The sequence below is a fragment of the Empidonax traillii genome, unplaced genomic scaffold (genome assembly GCF_003031625.1).
Source record: "Empidonax traillii isolate 1590-97213 ecotype Southwest subspecies unplaced genomic scaffold, ASM303162v1 scaffold14:size4059594, whole genome shotgun sequence".
Classification (NCBI taxonomy): domain Eukaryota; kingdom Metazoa; phylum Chordata; class Aves; order Passeriformes; family Tyrannidae; genus Empidonax; species Empidonax traillii.
In genome coordinates, this window is record NW_020955207.1 from 3524379 (window position 1) to 3540743 (window position 16365).

The 16365-nt window shown below is 34.4% G+C and overlaps 1 protein-coding gene across 3 annotated transcripts in view; it reads right to left on the minus strand.

The window, feature by feature from the left end:
• Positions 1-16365, minus strand: part of BBS9 (Bardet-Biedl syndrome 9) — a 276739-nt gene that overhangs the window by 217975 nt on the left and 42399 nt on the right. For all 3 annotated transcript variants that reach the window (XM_027892202.1, XM_027892208.1, XM_027892195.1), the window contains exons 10-13: positions 7447-7628; positions 4170-4246; positions 1976-2029; positions 78-180 (exon numbers count right to left, since the gene is read on the minus strand). In XM_027892202.1, coding sequence (XP_027748003.1) covers positions 78-180; positions 1976-2029; positions 4170-4246; positions 7447-7628 — 416 coding nt within the window. The remainder of the gene's footprint in view (positions 1-77; positions 181-1975; positions 2030-4169; positions 4247-7446; positions 7629-16365) is intronic.

The window sequence follows — 16365 nt, forward strand, 5'->3', positions numbered from 1 at the left end:
CTTGATGGAAGCTGGACTACACCTTTCCAACATCCTCAGAAAAAAAGTAATACTGTAATGGTACTATAATAATTTACCTAAATCATCAAAGACGAACTGGTCACAGGTCACTGCTAGCGGAGCTTGCACACACACTGCCAGGCTTGGCTTCTGAGCGGACACTCGGCTCTGTACTGTTATCTAAATCAAGTGACACACAGAAGTATTTAAAAGAAGCAACTAATTTATCTCTGTACAGCAGAAGAAAAGACCTAACCAACAAAAAAAGATATTAAAAAAATTGCAAAGACCAATTCAGCAACAATGCTTCAGAACTTAAAATTTCAACTTCAAGCCCAGTATTTTCCTTTCACAGTTTTTATTTATTTACAGTCAAAAAAGAAATGCAGTAATTTGTAAGGTTAAAAAAAACTGAGGGAATTTCTCATTTCTTTGTAATTTTAATCCAAGACAAATCAATACTAAAGTGCTAATTAAAATGTCAATATTTTGCAAGTAATCAAGTGCATTCATTCTAATGTAAATAAACATAAAATCTCTCTGCTAGCAAACAAGAATAACATCTACCTCTGTATAAATATCAGGTAAACTTTACACTTTTTATGAGCCCAGAATCTCAATAATATTAACAATTTAGATGGAGTCAATAAAGATATTTGGCCATTTAAATGAGTTAAAAACATGCAGACGTGAGACTGCACTCTTCAGAATCGGTAATCAGGACAGTGACATTTAAAGTTTCTGGCACATACTACTGTGGTACATTTCTCAGAGATGGAGACATACAAAGATCAGTCAAAGGAACTTATTGCAGAAAAAAAGATTCCAGAAAAAAATGAATGCATGGTAACTCCTACATTTACTATTGTTGTTTCACTAAAAGGTATGAGATGCATAAACAAGAAAAGAGAAAGGGGAATTATTAAAATGTTTTCCCATTAAAAAGTTTATTAAATATATAAACATGCTCATTTTAAACAGGGTTTACCTTGGCTCTTACAATAGCAATAATGAGTGGGTAAAGGAAGGCAATGGGAATTACCTGTGTTCTCAGCACTGAAATCATCACCGCTCTCCAAAAAAAAATTTAATTTTTGCAATTATGAACACAATGATTTCCACTGTAATAACTCACTTGTACAATATTTTTGCACCAATGTAAATTAAGGCTGATAAATTCACACCTGTCTTGAGGTAATTTAAATTTACATTACATATTTGAAGATAGCCTTGTATTTGCAAACAGCCTGGTCCAAAGTCCAACGCCATTCATCTGAATTTCTTTAAGCAAAACTATCACAGACTTTATCAGAATTACAACTTTATCCTGTATTATTTTAGCACTTTAAAATGCAGAGAAATTTGTTGGACCAAGTATAACTAAACCCCACTTGTCTGAGAGAATATGGTTCAAAAAATCCAGTTACCCTCTGAACTTTTCACTCAAAACCAAAGGAGAACTTGCAAGGTTCTTGAAAATGAAGCTTAACAATGAAATAAAAATCATGATCCTTTTTAGGCAATACTGAGGAAAAACTACATTTGCATACACACACATTCTCACACTTCCTTTAGAATCAGTTACACGCACTAGCTCTCATGGAAGAGTCCAATGATGTGAATCTTCTAATTAGATTTTCCTACTATTTTTTTTTTCAAGAGCAAAAGCTCTGGAAGTCTTTTTATGAAAGGAAGTCTATTTTTGTTTATTGATGACTAAAAAGGCAGCTGAAGACGATAAACTTCCAATCTGAGTGACAAAACATTTAGTGCCTTTGAAAGATGTTGGCGAAATTATTCTCAGAAGGATTGCCGTAATGACACCTCATCATACTAAGGATAAAACACAATGAGCATTTATTGCATTTCAAATTTTACTCATTTTCATGTTCTGAGTGAAATACACAGAAAGGGATGTGTTTGTTACAATTTGCCAGCACCATTTGAATGCTATTGTTTGAGTTAGGCACAGTACCTTTACCGTGATTGACGGTACTGCCTCTGCTTTTACCTCACTCTCAATGGCTTGCTGTGAAGAAAAAGACGAAAACAGAGTAAATTCAATGTTCCACGTGAATGAGTGAACACAGCAAATGCAATAGTACTTTCCTACCATCAACTTGGTAAACACAGAATTAAGATTAAAGACTTATCATTCCTATGACAGATTAAAATACACAAAATACATTTCTGAGTTCCTTCTGAAAACGTAAAGTCTCTGTTTGAAATTGCCTGCAAAAAGGATAGCAAAAGGTCATGAATGTGGTATATATAAGAAACTAATACCCTCTGATGTATATATGAATATTTGAAACTGTTTTGTTTGGCACAGTACTTTCTACTGTTTATTTATTTGAATTCTGGAAATACTTTCTGCTATTCAGTAGGGAAAGGTGACTTCCAATCTGCCAATATATTATACACACACCATAGCACGTCCTATAAAATCATCACACATTATCTTATAATTGAAATATACCTCAAACTTCAAAAGAAAATTATAGGAGGCACCTTAATACTCCTGCTAATTTCTACTTCAATAGGCAATTCCATCTACTTCAAAATTCATCTTGACCTTGCAGGCTATTTTAATTTTATTTTATGCTTATATTTCATTTTGAAACAGGTCAGTCACTAGACTTAATGAAAATGTTCCTGTGTAAACTATTATAAAGAAACACATCTCTCACTTCTGCTATAATACCAAATTACTGACTTGACCTTATAACTTCTCACTATAAGAGAGTAAATTAAAAACAGTATAAGGTCCACATCTGCAAATTTCCTAAAACATCAGGAAGCTGGTAGGCTCTCTGGGTTCTAGAAATAGGACCTTCACTTGTACATCATATACCTTTTCCAATTAAAAAAAAAGACAGCTACGTTCATATCAGCTTGCCATGTTCACTATCTCTGGTGACCAGTGGTTGATCCTGAAGCAAAAGCAAAGTGGAAAGAGATGGACCCTTAGTATAGTCAAGTCTCAGAAATTACCTGGCCTTCCTGGATCAGAGGCCATACACAGGAGGTGGTGTTAAACAGCCAGAATAGTCCTCCACTTGCTTATCTAATCAGTTTTAATACATTTATACCCTCTTTGCTCTCACCACACACACTGCAATTTCAGTCTTTTGACAAGTGCAGAAGTAGCATCTCAAAGCCTGTAATTTCCGAGGTCACTGTAGAAGCCCCAGAATTGTTTCTACGTTTGCTTATTGAACCTTCCCCAGGAAGTATCTTATCAGTTTTTTTCCTTTCTAGATGGCTACTGAAAAAAACACACAGAAAAGCCAACCACACAGGAAACTAAGATACATGGGCAGCCCTAGGAAATACAGATTCAAGGTTGTGGTTTGATTGATATATTGAGTTACTTATATATGACACAGAGCAATTGCATCTGGAAGGTTGAACAAATGAGCACAGCAGCCTTAGAACATTTTATGTACCCAACAGGTCTAAGTGTTGTAAGCAGATTATTGCAGCTAGCCAAGGAGACTAGCACACATTACAGAGAGGTCCCTTTATCACAGAATAATATCCTTGTGTGTTTTTTAAACAGTAAGCAGCCCTGAAAAATCAGTTTTAGAAAAATTAGTGGCCAGAAACGGCTCATTACAGATGTTCTAGTGCAATAAATATGTTCCGAAATGTTGAAGTTTTAAGAGACAGTATAAGCTCTCCCAAATCTTAATTTGAATAATTTTTTGTAAGGTACTTATGTATACAACAATATGAATAAACTGATTAGGCTGCAACACCAGAGAATATTGAATGATGGCTTGCCAGAGAAAGATTATTTCTTACAATGCAACTGAGTGGTTTGAGTATTTTATCTTTGAGAGATCCAAGGATGACACTTCGACTGTTTAACTGCTCACCAGTACAACTTCTCACTCCAAAGTTATTCCATATCCTAAGTTCTCATTCACTTACATTTGCTTAGCCAAGAATCTAATGGTCCCAAGACAGAAGATAATAAATAATTTTTTAAAATTCTAATTAAAATCTTTTATTAAAGTGTCTTCGAACTGAGGAAAACCTTAGGGCTATGCAGCTCAGTCCCACAACTACAAATACATAGTAATCACTATCCATGATCATTCATCATTTACTCATGTGTGAAATCAATATTTTTAGAGTAATTTCCTTTTTATACAGGTACATACAGATTCTGCGTCCAAATCAGGTGAAACTTCTGCTGTTACAATTACACCTCTCTGTTTTTCAGATTCAGGCAAAATATCTGAAAGAAAAAGAAAAAGCAAAGCAGTTCTCCTTTAACAAACATACAGCTACATTTCTAAAAATAATACAATTTCAACAGCATAAAGTTTCAAATTTAAAAATTTGAATACAAATTTGAAAAGAAAAAATAGCGTATGATTTTTGGTATTTCCAAAGAAGCTTCCCAATTTTATTAGATTTCTAAAAACCTAAACCCGGATCTCATTCTGGATTTCTAATTTATATACAAAAAAGGACTTGGATGCATTCTGTAAAAAGATTTTACACTGAATATCCATTATTTTCAGAGGCCACAAGATATTTTTAAATGTCTGTCCTCACATGCATATGTTAATACACCTACAATAACGAACTACCTCTGAAACAGCATACCACACATCCCATGGCACTTTCATCGAAGTGATTTGATAAGGAATAAGCTAGACAAAGAAAAATTCTGTGTCTAATGGTCTAATCTTATACAATTCCTCTGCATAAGAAGGTATATGAAAGTTTTATGTATAGAACACTATATTGGGCTTGGTTACAATATGTTACCAGCTGATTTCCAGTGCTGTCAACATACGAAGCAAGGAATGCTATGAACTTACTTATATCCATAATTTATGCAGATTCATATATGTAAAAGAAAAAATTGTGCAAATTAAAAGTATAAATACCACGAGGAATTATATAACCTCCTCTTAAGAGTCCAGAAGCCCAGCTCTAGGGTATTTGCATTTTTCTGAAGAGAATTTTTATTTTTTTAAGACTAAATGTCTTGGAAAATGAAAAATCCAAACAGGAAATGTATAGTTTCTAAAGTAACAACCAGTTACCTTTACTTGATGTAAAGGGGAAATTAACATACTAATTGAATAATTGAGAGCATGAGCACATTCAGAAAGATGAAAGAATTTTATTACACAGAAGGTCCTGAAAATGACCCAGAACTAGTAGACAGCACTATCTCATTTTCTTGTGCTCAGAGAAAAATGCCTCCCTTTGCCACAAGGAAGAAAAGCAAAAGCAAAACATGTTCCTCCAATACCATCTACAAAAGAAGTTTAGGCCTCTTTCATACAGCCAAAGCTGCAAAGAACTGGTTCTCCCAACTACACACAGATCAGCCCAATCCACTCTTTTTCTATCCCTTCTTAATTATTTCTCTTCAGGTTCTCGTCAGCAAACTATGATGCAACTTCGGTCATACAGTCATTTTTCTATTAGAAGTAGGACTGAGATCACAAACAAAGTTTATTTATAAGTACCAGCTTTTTTGTTACTATTAAAGTGAGCCAAAACACGTATGTTTAATCACTTATGTCATCCAGAGTGATGCGAGTAATATTAGATTTAAGTTAGTATAACAGTTAAGATTTTTAAATATTTCATCAGTTTATAATGTAAATCCTTATTCTTCAAAATGTATAAAACAGCTTAAGTTCAACAGTTTAATTGTCAGCACTGGACAGAAACACAAGACATTTATGGAAATAACTACTCTAAGGGTTTTTTTAATATGATGACCTAATTCTAATACCTTCCACGTTTGAAAGTCAAAATGAAACAAAGAAAAATTATTTCCATATAAGGTTAGATATTTTCAAAACAACACAAGCTCTTACTGCACAAGCATGAATTCAAAAGACAAAAAAGTTAACAGCTCATTTTAAAGATCATGTTCAGGAGTAACTTCATGACAACCAAGGTTCAAGCTGAAGTTTTCTGAAAAAAGCCAAAATGCAAAAAGCCCAAAACATCCAAAACTGACTGGCATTCTTCATAATTAAAATGTTTTGTTGTAAAAAAAGGTCCTCTCACAAGTTTTATATCCAGTTAAAGTCAAGCACATCATTAGAGCATCTCTCCACAATGGCAAGAGCATTCATAAAAACTCATCTGAAAACAGCACTCAGATCAGATTAGACATACCAAGGAAGAAAGTTTAGAGGAAGAGAAAATGGTGAAAAGATCAACAATATTCAAAGTAAACTCGTCAATCACACTGGGACAGTTATTACAACATTTAAAAAGGATAGTTACAGCTCCTTTCTCTCTCTCGATCTTCCACATAATATGCTAAAACTAACAAGTGGAAGTTCACTTAAAATGGATTTGTTCTTTCCTTCATGCTTTTCTTTCCTTTGGTTATGACAGCCAGAAAAAACCGTCTAATACTTATAAAGAAGAGTGTGGTAAAAATCAGTGGAATTTATCCACATCTGTATGTTTATATAACACATTTCTGGGTTTGGAAAATTAAAAATCTGGTATCAATCTATCATAATAGTGGATGAAGTTATATGTAATTATAAGATATAGAAATCTTCAAGTTGTAGAATCAAACTTGTGACTGCAGATAAATAATTTCTTATTTTCTTGGAATTTCAACTGTGAGCTTTTTCACTCTTTTTCATATAGAAAGCAATGACTATTCCTTTTATGATTTTAAGAGCATGTTCACTATAATCAGGAAAAGATTTTAATTTGTTCTTTCTATTTGTCTAAGATTTTTCCATAGTTTCCTGTATAATCACATGCCTCCAATTTACTGTGCAAGTCACATACACAGTTTAAAAACCCATGTTTCATGCTTATGAAAACATAAGCTTTGAAGCTCTGTAGAAATTATGTGCCCTTACTTCAATAAAATCAATGCAAGTTATTAGCCATGTATGTCAATTCCAAAATTTATCATGATCAGTTATTTGGGTATTGATATCTCTCACTATGTTCTTCAAATATGGTTTTGAAAGAAATTATAGAAACAGAAAAATTGCTTTAACAAAAGTAATTTGTTGTTAACTGCATGACTTAAAAGCCATTTGTAATAATAAAACAGAATTTGGTAATACTTTTTCCTCTCTCTGAAGCCTAATTATATCAGAACTGTTAAAATTCAAATTTTCTTGTCTTTGGGTAATCAGTTTTTTCTCTAAACTCTTGCACTACCGAGAATTATCTGCAACATGATGTAAACTTCTCAAAAGTTCCAACAGGCATTATGAAAATACAAAGAAAAACGTTGCGTTCAAGAGCCTCACAGTCTAGGATTTTGTTTGTACTTTTTTTATTAAAAGTTCAACTTTATTAAATATTAAATTTCCTACAGAAATGTAAGTATGGTTAAGGTCTGAAAATAAAATATTTTAAAGTGCTAAGAGGAAAGTCGGGTGGATAAAAGTATATAAAAATACAGCAAAGGAAGAAGCATACCTTGTGGTTTTGTGGCCTCCTTGATGATTTTTTGGAGCTCTTTCATTTCAGCATTCATTTCTTCATAGTTTATTTCCCTAGCATCCACCTTAGGAGCCTGGAAGATTGAAGGATCAGTTCCAAGGTATGAACACTGAAGATGTCCATCATCAGTCAGAGTAACTATAACACCCTTCAAATCTCTGGGGGAAAAAAAAAATCACAGAAAAAGTAACACTGAAAATACACTGCTGCTACTGTGCCATATAGAACTTCCTGTTTTAACAATATCCCTTGACTAAAAGAAAAAAACAATATTTATTCTTCAATTCAGATGCTTTCATTAATATTACTCCCACTTGCTGCAATCACATCTAAGAACAAATTGGTGTTAGACGACTACAACACCTCAGAATCTGTGTAATTGGGAGAGGTAGTAGAAAGAGTCACAACAAACAAGCTGAATAGATAGTTGTCAGTCTTTTACTCGCAAATTGCTACTTAAGCTTTTTGAAGGATGGATATTAAGGTGGGGAAAGGAATTTGCTGAATGGAGCACCCAATAAAGGAAGGCAAGGGAAAGGATGTCTCACAAAAAAATCAGGAAAGGGGAGAAGGTGCTCACAGAGAGGACAGCAGTAGGGCTTTGATGGTGTCAATAGCCCCCTTAACCAATTCTTTAGCTGCTACTGCAGCTACTGTGCTGGCTTCAAACCCTGGCTGGCTGTTCTCTGCAGCATCTTTCAGAAACGAAACCACATGGATCCAGAACATTCCCTTTACACTCCTCTGAATCAATACAAATTACTGTTTTAAGAGCTACACTATAGTCTCTTTTCTCTCAAGGGAACAGTACTTCATTGCTCCTACAAAAATCTCACTCATTTTGTTTATCTGATCTGTAAAGTGCAAATGCAAGATTTAGGAAAGTATTTAACAACCTACGAGACAATAGGGAGTGCTGCCAACATTTTCCTTAAGTTGAAGGTTATTCCTAAACAGAAGACAAACTGACAGGAAAGAAAAACTAGCTCAGATGTTAACAGCAGAAGTTAGGAGAAAGCTAACTTTCAATTTATTTTTAAAATGCTTACTTGTAATTAAATTAAAAGCCTGTATTAATTTTCATAATTACAAAGTAACACATTTATGTCAGCAATTTGCTCTTATTCCACACTTAGAACATCTTACAGCAGAAACTGCCTTTGCTTTATATGGTAGTTGTATTTGAGCCAAAGATAGATCAAATTTAACTCTTAGATATAAAAAGTGATTTGGATAAGAAAGCCTAATTCACTATCCCACTAACTAAAACCCTGTAAAAATACTGCATCTATATAAGCGTTAAAGCTATAATTCATACAGAATAAACAAAAATTCTTTTAACTGACACTTGCAAGATACCTTTCAAGTGCCTCCTCTAGATCAAATATATATAGAACAAAAACCAGGTAGCTATATAAAAGAAATAGAATTCTCTGGTTTCCTACTCTGTCTTGTAGCATGGCTCCAGAACACCAAGATAGGAAACCTCATTCTAAAATTTTCATGTCAAAAGTTATTATGAAAGCAAACAGGTGACACAGATTCATTTTAATAACTGGTGGTCCAATTGGACTGTCCAAAATGCCTATTTACAGCATGCTAAGGCCACAATCCCGGTGGTGGTTTCACAACTGCAACCAAATAAACTGGAAAAAATATGCTGCAACTGAGCTCTTCTGAACTCTGTACAGTTACACTATAACTGCATACAGGAATGAATACCCCACTGGGCACTACACAAATAAGTAGTTGCTGTAGATGAACTTGAGCTTTCTGTTTCTATAGAAAGTGATTTTTACTTAGTGAAAGAAATAAATCTCCTTGATGAATTATGAATGTTATGGAAACTTCTTGTGAGCTTTTTTAAGACAACAGGTAACCCCAGCTCTTTGCTAAAGGTGAAATGTGCAAATCTGAACTGCCTTCTCAAACAGAAGGCACATAAAAGGGCTCAAACACAGTTTCCCATATCTACTATATAAGCTCATCTTAAACAGAAACAATCTTCTCTTTTGGGACTTCTTATTGCCACAGAAAAGTTTCCAGCTACCACTGCAACTTTTAACGTGTATTAGCATTCCCTACAAAACTGTAATAGGAAGCTGGTTTTGTGAGCACATAAGGTTGAGATGCCAAGACTCCCCTAACAAATACTTTCTTTTCTTAAAGTAGAAGACTTAAACTGATTTTCAACTTACATATCCAGTACTTGTGTTAGCAGCCATTCTGCAAAAGCCACGGCCTATTTGCAACCTGTAAGCTTAAGGCTTCCATCCCAAAGGGGTTTTCTGACAAGTTGTAAACTCTCAAGAGGAACTAGAACTAAATATGAATCCTGGTTTCTCCGGCTACTTGAATATTTGTTGTCAACTACAGCTGGCTTCCTTGCTCAGGACTGGGTCTGTTGTGGAAGTTACACTCAGAACTGCTCATCCTGGTTTTCTTATGTCCAAAAAGCTCTGTACAACACACATCTGTGCTGCATTTACAGAATTCTGGATGGCACATGAAACAAATACATTGGGCCAGCCCTGAGTTCTGTACATGAACAATGCTAGGAGACAGGCTATTGTGAACACTTGAACCACAACACTCTCTTAGTAAGGTATTCAAAATTACACCTAATGTATAGAACTTTGTTAATGCCTGCCAAATGTTTGCAAGGAGCTTTGCCATACTGGTCGTGGCTGCAGAAAGTCTTTTAAAATTGGGTATTGTTGAGATAGATGATACCATGCTATCAAAAGACTCTACCCCACACTTTGTTATTAAGTCACAGCAGATGATCCCTTTTTTTTAATTAAAAAAAAAAAAAAAAGAAAGAAAACGAAAAAAAAAAAGTCGGACAACAAGAGAAACTGCATCATGAGGTTGTTCCACAGCTGGAGAAAGGAAACTGACATCTGAAAACCAGACAATTTCTAAAATTCTCCAGCAATGGCTTTGGATCATCTTAAAATTTCTTTCTTGAGGTTTTGCATCTGGTAATCTAATAAGGAAAGATCCATGAGGACATCTGAGTGTAAATCAAAAGGGCATGAAGAAATACAGCTACACTGTCAGCAATAAATCTTTGATGATATACTACTAAGGTATAATACATTCAAAAGTGGTTTGTAAATACAGGCCTTCCTGTGTACCTTTAAGCTGGCAGTCATCCGCAGCTAATCAGTCTATCAAATGAGACCAACTTAAATCAATGAGGTGATTTACCAATATAAAATATGCTTTCCTTAACTTCTGAGTTTATGTCAGCATTAGGGAATGCACATTCAGAAACTCCACCTTAAAATAAACTCATTTCAACCAACTTTCCTGTTAGTCATGACATCCTTGAGGTCTGCACTATCTCAGAGACAAAAGCACTGTTTTAAGAAAGCAGTGTTACAAATCACAGTTTTCCTTTGCTTCAGTTACGCTTCTGCAGGGTCTTGAGAAGATTGTTCCACATGAAACACACAGAAATATAAAAAACCCTTTACCATTAACCTTTCCTTGTTAAAATCTGTCCATGAATTTGTACATCAATAGAAACAATAAGAAAAATATGGGCAACCAGTTTTAAATTATTTTTTTATAATATATTAATTTCTCTGTTGGAATGTTTGTCAGCCATTCAAGATTGCTTTATTTTCTCAATCTTTTATAACAGTTGTTAAAGGCAGCAAGAGGAGGGGAAGCATTTTTAGCAGTTTTATAGTAGTTTCCCCACAGCTACTGCACTCCCACAATATCCCTGCAAATACCATTACTTCATTTGGCACATTTTGCACACAATCTGGAATTCCAATTACTTGTTAAATTTCTTTTATTGTAAACTATTTCTTTTACTATGTATCACACAATAGTCAAAGTAATAGCAAATCTAAGGGGACACTTTAATAGTGAGGAACTCAAAAGTATAAAACAAATTATTCTGATATCTAAAATAACTGTACAGTACAAAGAAACTCCTGCATACATATGGTAATAATTTGTAAAACTATTTTTTATTGGATTCTGGGTAATAATAATTGCATATGGTTTTTGTAGGTCTTCTCTTACTAAACAAATTGCTCACAATATAATTCTTGAAGAAATTAAAACGCTTTCCATGTTTCCAGTTATAAAATGCCAAAATTGATGGCTCACACTATTGACTTAGAATCTGTAATTCTGAATTCTACTTGAATGACACAGTCTAAGCCTTGGTCAACTCTCAGGAGAAGGTATAGTTATTGATACTATTTACAGCTTCAATTATTTATATTTATAATAGCTTATAAAAATACTTCAATTTCAGAAGTAGTCTTAATTGATATTACTCATACCAAGCATTTTAGAAAACAAGATTCTCTGTAATACTACTTTCTGTTCCTTATCGATAATATATTATTTAAAAACTACTAAATTAGGAAACTAATTCCATCATCATGCTCAAGCAATTTGAATCCATTTTTCTCCTCATTTTATCACCCTTTGATGCAATTATATGCAAGTGAATGTCTCAATAGCCCTTTTTAGTTTAGTGCTTTTGAAAACCTACGCTGTTTCAGGCTCCATTTCAATGTCATTTCAAGCTGTAACTGTGTGAAACATTTGATAAAATGCTGAAAGAAGACCAGACCAGGAGTAATAAACTACAAGAATTTTCTAACATGAACTAATGGGAGTAAAAGGCCCATCTTACTCTCATTAAACACACACTCCAAAATCTAAAGTACACCCACAGCTAAATATTCAAAGTACACCCAGTGTGACCCAATGCCAGCTACTACTGATTCGTAATTCATTCTCTGTATCTGTGGAGCTCTCTCAGGCTCCTTTGAAATGCCTTCCTCTGTAAAGAAATCTTGGTTCAACTTACATCACAAGCAATTCTTTATGTGTAAGCCTTCCCCATTCTGCTATTACACATGAAAACAGGTAATTCAATTGCTCTCAAAAAGTCTATTTATATTATGTATTTAACACACTTTGCACACAAGCATATAACATAGTGTTCAAATAATAATATGTAATTATATTGAATGTCATTAATTGGTAAATAGTTTGTGCTGTAGCTTTACAGAAAAGCTTTCTTCATCTTTCCATTGCATGTGATACATTAAGATTACTGACTCAAATCCAGCTAAACAAAATATCAAGTACTTCTAAGAAGAACAAGGAAACTAAACATAATTTCATCTTGATAACCAGTGGAAAAGCATTTTAAAAAATAGAATCTATGACTAGAACAACAAATCAACAACTCCCCCTTACAAACACTGAAATGTGAAGACTCAGAACTGAGTAAAACCTGAATTTTGATAGTGTAACCATTTTAAATGCCTGACCAATCTTTCATGTTTCAGGTTTTTCCTCTTTGGAGTGAAGACATCTTCACTAGCAACTTTACACAGTGACACCACACTGCAGGACAAATTCAGGCAAATCTTTAGCTTGGGTAGTTCTCCATGTGTAGAATCTCTTTGAAAGACATTCTTTGCCTAAAAGGCCAAATGACATCTAGCGACCAAATGAAAAGGGGCATCTTCCACCACATGAAACAAAACAAAAAATTAAAAACAAAATTTAAAAAATAAAAAAAAAAATAAAAAAAAAAATTGTTTTTACTTCTGCCAGATCACTACTGCCACCTGCGGGGCGGCCCGAGGAGGCTTGGGAAGGGAAGCCCAGGGAGCAGAGCTCTCGCACAGGTGAGCCCTGAAAGCTTCCACGCCCCCTTAAATGAAGCAGGTGTTGGGGTTTTTAACAAGGTTAGTATATTAGCTTCACAGTTCAAACGTAGGGGAATCTTAACAAGCTAGCATTTAACAATGCATGACGTGGGAGAGACTTGTATGTATAACATAACCTTGGCTCCTCCAGGCAGGGAACACACACACAACACTAGAACAGGCAGGCGAGACATGCAATTTAAGCTCATGCTACAACTTACATGTAAAAGGAAATTTTATCTGAAGGATTAAAACACTTGGTTTCTTGTTGTTTTCAATATAAAATCGAAACTATTTCAAGCGCAGGGAAGGTTTGATTTAAAAATTAAAAGAGACAGCTATACAAAATGCAGCATTTAATTAAAAATAGTCTTTGTCACTAAGTAGAATAAAAACAGAATATTCAGTGATGACACAGGCCTTCAGAAATGCATCATGTTGCTTAAAGCAAAAAACTGTAGAGCTTACTGAAGCATAACTTTGTAACTTCCATATTGCATTTCTTATTTTCACAGTTCCATATCTAAGACACCTAATGGCCCTACCTGAACTGAAAATGAATGTGAGGACTGATAAGAAAATATGGTTACTTTAAATAAGAGTGCAACCTCTATGTTAGAGCTCCAAATGATAAGAAACAAGAGAAATTAAATTGTGATTTCATTTGTGACATTACCAGCATTAGAAACAAGAAAGAAACTAAGACCGACTGTGACACACATAAAACAACTCCATGCTTTATTCACTCAAAGCACATTTCTGCATTTGCACTTCCTTCACCTGAAGTCTAAGTCTGTTTCCTGGCCAAAGTCTATCACTGGCAGATGGGTATATAGCAGCTTTCAAAGGCTACCCCAACAGCTACAGTATTGTGAATATAAGATATGGAGGGTCTCAAAAGTTTATTCTCATCTAAACCTTCTCCTCTCCCACTTCAAGATAGTGGTTAGAGTGGTTAGAGTCCCTGTCACTTCAGGCAAGCTGAAGAAGCTCCCTAGCATCTCTGCTTAAAACATAAATAGACGTAAGGTGCTATAGTGATATGTTTATCATCTTACATAAAGCTTATTCTTAACTGTTGGCTTTATACAAGATAGTACACAAGACAGCACACAAGGAAACAGACTACACACATATTACAAGGAGGTTAACAGGAATAATCGTGATGTATGTGTCTCACCACAAAAAGGTTTGAAGAATTACACACCTTTTAAAACACTCAAATTAGTTTATATCTCTTTCTCCTCACAGTTGCCTGAAAGCTTCAAAATTCAACAGCATTTCAGTACACTGCCCGCTTTAACAACACTTATCACTGTCCCCTAACCTCACCTTGTAAAGAGCAAAGCTGCTTTTTCAAAGCATCTCTAGCACTTTGTACTGCTAGGTGGCTCTCAGCTCCACAGCTTAACATAAATGTCCTATGTGCTGGTCCTCGTATGAAAAAATGTCTTTCATGTTAATAGCATAATAATCGAGACCCTTTAAAATCAACAAGATGTCCAGCACTTCCATGGGTAGAGCAATGTCACAATACATCCATAAACTCCAGCCCACTGCTCAATAACCAATACCAGGACTGTGAGTTCAGAATCTGATACAGTTAAATTCTATTCTGTAACAACGTGAACTGCCACAGAGAAATTGTGGGTTAGCCAAAAAAACACATGCTATTTGTTAAAAAGCAAGGATATTATTTTAAATACTAGAGGGAGAGTTACCTTCTTGTTCTTGAGAATTTCCATTTTTAAAGCTTTCTATCGACCCATGAAGGTAGGAATTTTAAGAGTTATTCTAAGGTAAGCTGAAACCTTTACAAAACCATATGACTGTAAAAAGTAGGCTTTTAAAAAAAAGCAAATAAGTGACATGCAATAAAATCAGAAGAACTGACAGTACGGGCATGTGCTTAATATCATACAGTAAATATCATTTGAAGCTAGCTTGCTAGAAAGCCCAGTTATGAGCCACAGTATTATACTGGATATGGTATTTGGCACATCTATGTCTTTTGCAGGAAGAGAATCCTACTGAGGTAAAGGAAACACAATCACATTCATATTTTGTGGCTAAACTACACATATTAAATTTATCTCCTCAAAAGACCTTTAAAAAGGGTAATATTTTGCATTGCCTTTTCTTGACAATCCAGTGGCAAATTAGTGCCAAAAAACATTTTTTTTCCTTAAAAAAAGTTCTTTTAAATGCAATTGTGTTTAAGTGGAAAGATTCTAGAATTCTCTCCACTTAACTTCTCAGATCAGGCAACATTCTTACAGAACACTCAAATAAAAATTTATATATACATGTATATAACTGAACAGTTCATATTGTGCGTCATAACTGGCATTGCTTCTATTACAGTACTACTATAGAGAAAGGGAAAATCTTTCAACAAACTATAAAGTTTGATTCCTGCAGTTTTCTTTCCATAAAACTATGTAATAAGTGCTAAGTTTTGCTGGTTTTATATGTAAGTTTTCCCATTTTTATATGGTGATTCTTTAACAGTTGTGGTAGCCGTGGTGACGTCAGTTATAATAAGGAATAACAGACGGGCTGGAATGAAGAACGAAGTATTTTCAAGGTAAAAAAATTCAGTGAGAGGAGTTTTATTTTGACTCCGCCCACTATTACCCTATATGTGATTGCACTTTTACACCTTATATACTTGATTCAACAACAATATTTCTTCATATTTTTTCCAGTTAAATTCAGTTCCTGTTGCCTTTCTCCTGTTTGGAGAGCCCAGCTACACAAAGTACATTCATCCAACCACCCAACGCACTATGATTCTGTGCCAGAAAACTGTTTTAATTTCGAGTTCATATTTGGACTAAGCCAATATTTTCTCACTTGCAAACAGATCGCAGATTTTAATTTTCTTTAAAAAATATTGGAAGCTAAAACTACATAAAGCACATTTTCAACCAATGGCTATACACCAGAATTCTGAACTCCAACCTTTCGATTCACATTCCTCATTTAAGTTAAACTGATCAGTCTGTTGGACCACATATGAGTTCAAATCTGGGAATTAATCTGTGTTAAAACAAAGAACTTAAAGCATAGATTATGTTGTCTTCATTATGGAGACAGGTTGCTGAATTGGAATTGTTAGACCAGGAAGTATATAAACCTCACATTTCTTACCAATCATTCTAATATTATGAAATACTAATAAATCAGAAAATCC